This window comes from Seriola aureovittata, chromosome 2 (assembly GCF_021018895.1).
Source record: "Seriola aureovittata isolate HTS-2021-v1 ecotype China chromosome 2, ASM2101889v1, whole genome shotgun sequence".
Taxonomy (NCBI): domain Eukaryota; kingdom Metazoa; phylum Chordata; class Actinopteri; order Carangiformes; family Carangidae; genus Seriola; species Seriola aureovittata.
In genome coordinates, this window is record NC_079365.1 from 10347114 (window position 1) to 10357500 (window position 10387).

Here is a 10387-nt window from a genome sequence, read left to right on the forward strand (position 1 = left end):
GTTTCAAAAGTTAAAGCTAGAAAGTGGCATAGACCTTATTTAATGTATTATTGAGCTGATGTTACCGCTAACATATTTCAGAATCGGAAAAAAAAAACGGACAATAAGCAGAGTGAACCGGACGAGTGAACTATCTTGACTTTAAAAGGATCTTTGACCCCTCAGAGTGACCCACCAAGACGGCCGGTTGCCTTGGCAACCTATATACAACTGCAGGCAGCTGCTAGGGACCGAGTCTAACTATATTAATTTCTTTTTTTTACTTCGTGTCGAAAAAAAGAGATTTAATCAGTGGAATAACCAAACTTGGTCGAGTCGAGTTGGTCAAGTCTTTAAACCGGACTCTTGTGGCAATGTCCGTGCCTAACAATAACGTTGCAGCATCCGCAGGAAAGGTAAATGTCAGTTTAGTTTGGCTAACTAACCAGAGCCCTTGAATAGAGATTTTGTCCCTATTCACAGGTTCTCACTGTAACTAGCTAGTAAAGTAATGAGTCATGTCCAAGCAACTAAATGGAAAAGTAAAAATGACTGTTACTGTTAAGTAGGCCTATGTGTTTTTTTCTCTCTCTTTCTTTCTCTTTCATTATGCTAATATTACAGCTAATCACGTAGTTGGTCGTCGATTGTTTTCACACAGGCCTCAAATGTTCACAAGACACCTGGTGCGAAGCCAACCAAAGCTGCAAGTAAGAAAAAGGTGGGTAAATTAATTTCCATAATTTGACAACAGGTCTTAATTTTGGCATCTAAATACAGCAAGGAGAACTATAAGAAACCAATGTGCCATTACAAAATGATGTAATTTTCTATTTAACCAACATATACAATAAATCTCTTTTGTATGTAATGCTATAGGATGAGGAGGAGGGTGTGGATGCCGGTGAAGGACTGGATGAGAGGGCTCACGGGAAAGCACTTATTAAACCTGCAGATCAACTGGAGCTAACTGAAGCTGTAAGAGAAGGACAAGGATCCTTATTGTTGAAGCTCAAGACAGCAACATTGGTTCTGTTAAGGGAAATGGTTCAGAATTTGCTGCTGTTTTCCTTGACTCAATTTTCTAATTAGAAACGTTCATAACTATTTTTGATCATTGTTCTTGCAATCAATACCTTTATCAAATTAGTCAGGCATGTGTAACCTTGTTATACTCCCTGCTTTATGTGTAATGATATCACTAGGAGCTAAAAGAGGAAATCACAAGGATCCTGACTGCAAACAACCCACATGCACCCCAAAATATTGTCCGCTACAGCTTCAAGGTAAGGAAGTTACATTCAAGTTTATAACTTTACATCAATGACAGTAGGTCCAAATGTCACTACGACACCAATGACGCCTTATATCATAGATTATTTAATTAGAAAGTCAGACCATCTTGCCTCCCTCCCAGCTATTTACATTTAAAAAATGACAGTAAACTATTTCTGAGCAATGTTCCTGTGCTTTTGTTTTCGATGCCAGTAGTCAATTAACATTAAATTTCCTCTCTTAGGAACGTTCCTACAAGCCTACCCTTGTTGTGGATCAGATGGCTGTTCACTTTGTGCTGGAGGGCAGTCTAGTGCATCAAGACTCTGATGAGGGTCGAAGACTGAGGGCCAAGGAGGGTGTCCCTGAAGGTAGTTACTGAAACATGTTACATCATTTTCTGTGTCTGTGTAGCACAGTAACGCTTTTGTTAGATATTCAAGGACAGTGTTCAAAAGTGTGTCTTTGTAGCATGTAGTTTTCTAAATATTTATTCTGAGGTGTAGTCCATACTTGGTGCCACAAGGTGTCACTTTCAGTATGTGCTAGAAAATTGAAGAAATGTTCCGTGTTTACATGTGAAAATTAATGTGTTCATTTTCTACACAGTCAAGTTATGATTTAATATTTTCAGAGGCTACAACAGTCGACACAGGGGTAGGATCTGATGAGGAGGGACCAGAAACTATGGTAAAAACATGTTTCGCCAAACTAAAATCATACTGTATGTACTTATTCCATTTTAAACAATGCATGACCAAGGCCTATTGATCAACCTCACAAGGTCATGATGTCAAGAGTGTGACTTGAGCTACAAATCTCCCGCTTGGTTTCCCACAGTTTTCACCTGTAGAGGACAGACCAGATAGCGTTGCCTCCAAAACCGACAAGAAGGAGCAGAAACTTACTAACCAAATCAACTTCAGTGAGAGGGCCTCCCAGACCCTCAATAATCCAATGAGGGTAGGATGGTGCAGTATAGCCAGTTATCTGCTTAATGGTTAAGATATCTAAAATTTTAAAAGGGAATGTTTTAATATAAGAGGGTATGAAAAAAATCATATTGATGTGTATATAATCAAATTTTCATAACCTAGTGGACTTTCAGTGGCGTTATTTCTATTTTCTTACAGGAAAGAAGCTGCCAGACTGAACCTCCTCCACGCAGCAACTTTTCTGCCACCGCTAATCAAGTACTTGATCCCTGATTTGTTTAAAAGTGATATGTTAGACTAGAGTTGTTTTCACACTGCTAGGCATTAGTAAATATATGTGCTCACATGGGCAGACTGTAATAACCAGTATTCTCTTTGCAGTGGGAGATCTATGACGCATATGTGGAGGAGCTGCAGAAACAAGAAAAAGATAAAGAGAAGCAGAAAGCCCTACCATCAAAGAAAGATAATGACAAAAGCAGGATTATGCTGACAGAGACTCAGGTAAATGGACTATAAAACTAGACTGCCTAAACTTTAAATGTATTTCATATTTATAGCTCATAATAACGTTGCCACCATTTTTACTATGGACCGATACCATAAAATATTTTCTTAATGACTCAAAGCATAATTTTATATCTTCAAAGCTAACAATACGAATATTCAGGGCTTGTGATAATGCTCCACCATCTTACTCATGTTCATTTTAGTCTGTGATAATTTATGAGGAGTGAAAATTAATCCAAAATAAGGCAGAATTAATGTATGTTTTTGCAGTGTTTCCTTTAAGATTTTGTCATGTTTCTGTTACAGAGCAATGACTTCACCAAAGTGGCAAAAGCAACCCAGATCTTAGAACGAATGGTCAATCAGAATACATTTGATAGCATAGCACAAGGTATCCTCTATTAAACATAACACGTGATACAGTGCTAAACTACAGCCCCATTTGATGCTAAAGTCGTTACACCCTCTCCTCTCCTCTTCTCTCCTCTCCTCTCTGCCCTCATTTCACGCCCTCTCAGATTTCAAATACTTTGAGGATGCCTCTGATGAGTTCAGGGACCAGGAGGGCACCCTTCTGCCTTTGTGGAAGTTCCAATATGACAAAGCCAAAGGACTGTCTGTCACTGCCCTCTGCTGGTAGGTTTGCCCACTATCTCTGCTAACATTCCCCAGAATTAATTATTATTCTGGGGAAAGGGGTTGTGATTTTGTACCTCAACTATTGGTATTTCATTTATTTTATATCACCACTTTTCCAAGAGCGGAGGCTGACTGATTAATGCACCTGTCCTTAATAGGAATAAAAAATACCTGGATCTGTTTGCTGTGGGAATGGGGTCGTGTAAGTACACAAAATAGTGAGCTGTTACTGTAAACATATCACAGACAATTTTAATTTTATGTAATCTAATCAGATTTGTATTTGTTTTGTTTTAATTTATTTAGTGATTTATTTTTGCATCCTCCATTCATTCTCTTTTGTCCCTCTTCTGGCCAGATGACTTCAGTAAACAGGGGCATGGCATGCTTGCCTTCTACACATTGAAGAACCCCTCGTTTCCAGAGTACATCTACCCCACCAATTCTGGTGTGCTGTGCCTCGACATCCATGACCAGCGTTCCTACCTGGTGGCGGTGGGCTTCTATGATGGATGTGTGGCTGTCTACAATTTGAAACAGAAGGGACTGGATCCTGTGTACAAGAGTACAGCTAAGACTGGCAAACACACTGACCCTGTCTGGCAGGTGAGAGTAGAGCAGACATGACGGGACTTCACATGTAAGTTTAGTAGAAGCCATTTTTGTAGCTAACCCAAACCCGAGCAAGCGGTAATATTGAGTTATTATTTCTCCCCAATCAAAAGCAGAATTTCATGAAGTGGAGAATAAAGGAAATGCCATATAAATGTAACTTCCTCCTCCCATTATCTTGATCAAGCACATAAAACTTTTTCACGCAGACTATCCATTTTCTTCTGAATGCCTTTATTCATTGCTCTGTTGTATTTCATTCAGGTACGCTGGCAGAATGATGACATGGACAATAATCACAATTTCTACTCTGTGTCATCTGATGGTCGAGTTGTGTCTTGGACACTTGTTAAGGTTAGCCAAGAAAATATACTGTATGTATTTACAGATATTCTCTGTGTGGCTTGTATTCTCATAGGCTAGCCTTTTATCTCAGCAGAATACAAATATAATGCAACTTTCTAGATGCTTACTAATCAAATACTTTGTGAGTGAACTCTGAATTATGTGCTCAACTTTGCACTTGTCTATGTTGTTTCTTTAATTTCATGTCTATATGTGTATAACTGCATCACTGTTTGTATTCATTACATTTTTGCAGAATGAGCTTGTCTTTACTGACATTATCAGACTGTCACTGAATGGTGTTGTATCTGAAGGGGCAGATGGTTCACAGCAGCCCAGCATCGGTAAGGCTTCACTCACTTAGCATGTTATGTTGTGCATGTATGTAAGAATGTACCCACAGCTTTCTTTTACATTCAATACTCATACAAAGTACTATACTTATATATATTACCTGATATCAGACCAGATATTCTTTGGTTCGGTCGGCTGGAGTCTGTAATTGAAGTTCTTGATGCCTCTTGCCCACAGCTTGCGGTACAGCGTTTGACTTCCACAAACAGATCGACTATCTCTTCCTAGTTGGCACCGAGGAGGGGAAAATACACAAGGTATGTATTAAGGATTCCAATATGCTGGTTTTGGCTGAATGACCTAGGTCACATCTAAAATTACATAAAGACTAAAAAATCACTCTGTAAGTGCAGTCTATTTACATTTTTTTTTTTTTTAGATGGTATATTGACTATAATTTGATGTTTTAGTTTGTTCTGGTGGACAGTGCATGCAAATTGGTTTAAAATAGAGTCAGTATAAAATAAACAGCAATCTGTGATGCCAAGGTATCAATTATGTATCATGACAGTGATGCATATGATTGGTCACTGACAAGTTTGCTATATAAAGGAGGAAAGGAAGATGAAATAAATCAGTATAATTGAAACCTACTGTAACATACAGCCAAAATCACACCATTCTTCACACCAGTTTTGATCGTAAGGTATTGTACCTATAGAACCAAAACAAAGCTTCTATTATTTTTTTGCTGATGGTGTTCAGAAAAACCTTACCCCTAAAATGTGTTTTCTTTCTGTACTTAAATGACATTAGGATCATCTTTGGGCTTTATGCTGTCTCCCAGTATCTGCTATGAAAAATGGAAGCTCATTCTGTTTGTGTTGCAAGTACAGACATCCTGCTGGGCTTGCACTCCAGAGGGTACACAAGCTATAGTTCCCATTAATAGTGTATGTGTGATTGTCCAAATGTGCACTAGTGTGTGTCCATGTGGCCCGTTGGGAGCCTCTCAGGCTTGACATTAAGCGTTTAATGAGTCTCCTTAAGCAGAGGCTCTGTCTGACCACATCAGACAGCTGGTAGTTTTTGGCTGACCTCCCACCTTCTCTGTGCTCATCTTCCTCATGTGCTTGTTACTATAGGCATAAAGACACATAAAAGTCTCATTCATTTGCAGTTACCGTGTCCCTATTCTATATTGATTTAATAACATAAAAGTGTTTAAACAGCTCACTGACTAATGCACACGTCACTGAAATCGGCTGATCTCTCTCAAATTAAGCTTGTGCTTGAGGGAAGTCTATCGCACATGGCCATAAAGAGAATTTCATTTATTTGTTATTATGTGAATTTAGCTTAACTCCTGGCAGCAGAAATCTAAGACATGCAAAAACACACACAGATTCACCAATTTAAGCAAACGCATCGACAGGCAATGATATTGTAAAGATAAAGGATGTGGATTAATTGTTTTATCTTTCATTATTAATGTTTGACCCTGAAGACCCATCCCTGATAAAAAAGAAAAGACAAACCAAAACCAATATTTGATTTAATTTTGCCAGCAAATACTGTCTCTGTCACTCCGGCACAAAATAGCCTGAGCTCCAGTAAAGAACTTCCCTTTCATCCCAAAACAATTAAAATCATATAAAACACCTATACCATTGCATTGGGTATGGGTAACATTTTACTTAATTTGAAAAGATAAAAAATATAAAATAATCATGTTTAATATGGTGCACCATGGCACATAAATAGCATTTAAGACCAGAAACAGGATTTTGCACTGAAATTTTAAAATGTACCTTTTTGGAAATCCCTAACTGTCTTACACTGTCTTACTCATTGTACCTAACTGACACTTTTTTATTGCATTTTGGGCTTTGTACCAAGCAATGTATATGATCAAGGAAAGGTCACAAGTAGCAGACTCACACCTTTGCTGCACTCCTGTGCAATCACCTTACTTACCCAGCTCTCTTTGCAGACATGTTGCCAGACACACACCCAGTATGTGTGATCAAATATATTCTGTCTGTCACCTCAAGGATCAGTGGCACAGAAACCCCAGGAGAGGACAGATTAAGAGAGTCTTTCACCTAGCTGCAGGTCAACAATCAAACTGTCAGTGGTTGGAAATGCAACAGCTGTCCCCACAAGCCATGAAGCTGTTTTATCCTGGATTGTCAAGTTAATTTATCCCTGCAATCTAACTATGTTGCTGTTTAAGTAAAGTACTTTTCTGTCAATGGAAAACAAACTATGGAAATTTAAAGGGTACTTTGAACAACATTGAACTACAGAGAATCGCATTACTCTCTTTGGGTTAAATCTGTCGAGCACTTCTAGCCTCACTCCAATCAGCAGTGTATAGCAGGGCTTTTCCATCAGCTGTCAGTGGAAAATTTAATGGGCTCAGGTATAGAAAACATTCTCAAGAAAATGTTTTATGTCAAGTTTCCCTTCCTTAGAAAGAAAATGTATATTTTTTATCAGAAAGTTACAATTTAAGTCCATCATAGGGAAGCATTATGGGAAGTCTATCCATATGTTTAGAGCTTGATACATACAAATGACTAAAAGTCAGGCTATGCTTTCTGTCTAGAGAAAGTCCCTCAAAATTATAGAAGTGCAACACCTAATCACTGTAATACTGTAATATTAAAGTTGTTCAATGCAGAAATATTGTTCCTAAAAAAATAAGGGATAACACTTACTATAACTTATCTCGATTGAAATAGAAAGACAAATCATTTTATTGACAAACAGATTTAAAAGGTGCCAAGAAGGGTGCTGTGAGTCAGAAAAAACACACAAGAATAATTTTACATTTTCTCTTGCCACATTTGTAGCTTCAAACAAGACATGAGTAGTCCAGTTTGGCCTGGCCTGGATTTCCACAAATCTCTACTTAACCATTTAAACCGAGAAAAATAACAGTTTGGGTGGCAATGAAAGTTTGATTAAGCTGAGCAGATATTACCATGGAAACATTTTTTTGGCATTTTTGCCTTTTTTGGAAAGTTGACCTTGAGAGAGGGGTATGACATGCAACAGTGGTTCCCCAGCTGGAACTGAACCAGGGACATTGGGGTTATATGGTATGAGTTATAACCAGTGGTTATTGGGGCACCTTACCATGGAAACTTTCATGTGTACCTGCTGGACTGTGAGAAATCACTTAGTAGAATCTTGTTTGATATGTTTTTAAAGCCCACAAGTTTTCTATCTGAATAAGGAAACTTTTAGGTACTAAAAAAGCTTAGATTTGTGCAAATAATTTCTGTATGCCTCTATTGCCCTCTAATGGTTTGGTAAAAGGACGTATAAACATGGGACAAATTAAAAGAAAAACCAACATAGTCTCAAGTGTCCCGGTGAGGACCTGCCACCAGAACGGCTTCACTGTACCGGCAGTGGCATTGGCATTGACTCTTCTGGAGGGATGAACATCATTCTTGCAAAAGATATTCTATCATTTGGTGTTTTGATGATGGTGGTGGAGAGCACTGTCTAAGAAGAATCTCCCATTGGATTAAGCTATAGTGACTGTAAAGGGCATAGCATATGATTCACATCATTTTCATACTCATCAAACCATTGGTTGACCCCTGGGGGCATTGTCATCCTGTTTCTGCACTCACTTATTCAGGGATTTCTCATCTGTTGTTACACTCCTAATACAATAAATTGTTGACAGTTCTTGACAGTTCCTAGACATTTCATAAATCCTCCAATACAAAAGTTAACTGCAGGTGGCATGAGCAGGTAATAAATGCACACAGTTACTGAACAATGTATTAAATAGCAAATTTAAATTTTTAACAGAGACTTGTGTTTATACCATCTACTTCGGTCCAACTCAAGACTTTGCTTTTATTCCCCAGTGCTCCAAGACTTACTCAAGCCAGTTCCTTGAGACCTATGATGCCCACAGCATGGCAGTGGATGCTGTGAAATGGAGCCATTATCACCCAAAGGTTTTCATCTCCTGCAGTTCAGACTGGACTGTCAAGATCTGGGACCATACTATCAAGTAAGATAACTGATAGAGTGGATACTTGCAGCTACTGTAGATATGACATTTTTTGATCATTCTGGACACTACATATTGTATCACAGATATAATAGTGTTATTCTATTTTGTTTAAATTTTATGTTGGTTTTAGTACCAGATCCTTGTCATCTACAGTATTAAATTTTGTTTTCTTTCATCATCAGCAGCGATTAGAGTTCCATCTCCGACACTACTGGCTTAACTGGGTGTCGCGTTGCATTGCCAGTGTCGGCTGATGGGAAGCTTTTGAGGGATCATGTACTTGGCGGAGGCACAATTTCAGATGAGGGAGTAATCTCCAATGTTGGGTTAAAAGGAGGATCTTATGACTCCATATGTGTTGGACCTGACAGTTATGCAATTATGCACATAGTCAAGGACTTCAGTGCATTTCAAATTTGGAGTAAAAGGGTAAAAGATGTGTAAAAATAGGGGATCTGAGTGAAATAGCTAGTTGCTTCCTCTAATGGGACATGTATGCTGTGGTTAGTTGCAGAATAGCGACTGCAGTTTTGTGTTGTTTTTAAATTTTCATGCTTAGCAACATTTCTAATGCTCTGTGTAGCTCAGTGAAGAAGGAACAACATACTCATTATTCTTGTAATCTTTCAATGATATTACAGTATATTAGACTTTATTACCTTCTTACACTCACTGTGGACCAGGCTTAATGCGCCTGCCTTATTTGACTAACCCACAGTGCCTCCCACTTCTTGATTGAGTAATCATCCGCCCATTATGGGAGACAGGGTTTTCAAGAATGATCCATAACACCCCATAGATAGAAGCCTTATTGTTTCCAGGAAAGGGTCTGACTGGATCAGTCAACTTTTCACAAACTCTTTACCACACTGTTCAGAAATGTGAAAGCCTGACTCTGAAAACTGCTCCTTTTGTTTGACAGATGAGGCTCATATATCCTGTAAAATTGTCAGATGACGTCAGCCAGTCTTAAATGAACTGAAGGGCTTGTATTAATAGAAGAGAGTTGCATTCAAGTCTATTAATCACACCAAACGTTAGCTTGATAAATTTGCACCTCAGATAAACTTGGACACAATTTATGAATCCTAATAGCTCTGAGTCTGGATTTACAGTATGTGCAGTGTCATTCTGCTATAAAAAAAACCCTCTCTTGAAAGACTCTGGGCCAGATTTATAACCCTTTTGCATTTAATTTCAGACATATTCTACACCTACCAGAGTGCATGTTATTTATCAAACAGGCACACCAGCATGGAAGTACAGTTTGTCTGTCATCTGAGGAACATCTTGCACACAATCATTAAGGGAGGCTGGTGCAAATAACAAGAAGAGTTATTTTAAGTGTGGTTAATTCTCATTTGTTTACTAAGGTTCACGAAATTGTGAGGCTCTGTTTTGCACAGAAATATTCTACCTCTGGTCCATTTTTTTATTTCTGTGAGTATTCTTTGTTTCAGGAAGGCTGTAGATGATAAGAGAACATTTAAATAACCAGTATTCTTTAGAAATCTAAATAATGACACTTCAGGGTAGAAGTACACCACAAAAAAGCATGCAATGTACCAAAACAGTTCCAAAGCAATCAATAACATATACATGAATGTAATAAATGATCACAATACATGTCCAGTCCTAACAGAGAGGGAGTAGAGTGTTGAGGCTGTTTGTGTTAGCGTGAGTGTATTTGCCATTCACTTAGCCACTAAAGCACTATGGTGAATGTATTCTTGATAAAAGATTTCAACATTAC

At 38.3% G+C, this 10387-nt stretch overlaps 1 protein-coding gene across 1 annotated transcript in view; it reads left to right on the top strand.

The window, feature by feature from the left end:
- Nucleotides 1–16: 16 nt before the first annotated feature.
- dnai1.2 (dynein, axonemal, intermediate chain 1, paralog 2) overlaps nt 17–10387 on the top strand; it is an 18429-nt gene continuing 8058 nt past the window's right edge. Inside the window, exons 1-17 of the mRNA XM_056363767.1 lie at nt 17–395; nt 641–700; nt 859–957; nt 1185–1265; nt 1499–1625; nt 1889–1944; nt 2095–2217; nt 2388–2447; nt 2571–2693; nt 3006–3090; nt 3218–3335; nt 3497–3540; nt 3697–3944; nt 4215–4304; nt 4552–4639; nt 4827–4906; nt 8483–8631. Of these exons, the coding sequence (XP_056219742.1) occupies nt 354–395; nt 641–700; nt 859–957; nt 1185–1265; nt 1499–1625; nt 1889–1944; nt 2095–2217; nt 2388–2447; nt 2571–2693; nt 3006–3090; nt 3218–3335; nt 3497–3540; nt 3697–3944; nt 4215–4304; nt 4552–4639; nt 4827–4906; nt 8483–8631 (1673 nt within the window). The 5' untranslated portion in view covers nt 17–353. The remainder of the gene's footprint in view (nt 396–640; nt 701–858; nt 958–1184; nt 1266–1498; nt 1626–1888; nt 1945–2094; nt 2218–2387; nt 2448–2570; nt 2694–3005; nt 3091–3217; nt 3336–3496; nt 3541–3696; nt 3945–4214; nt 4305–4551; nt 4640–4826; nt 4907–8482; nt 8632–10387) is intronic.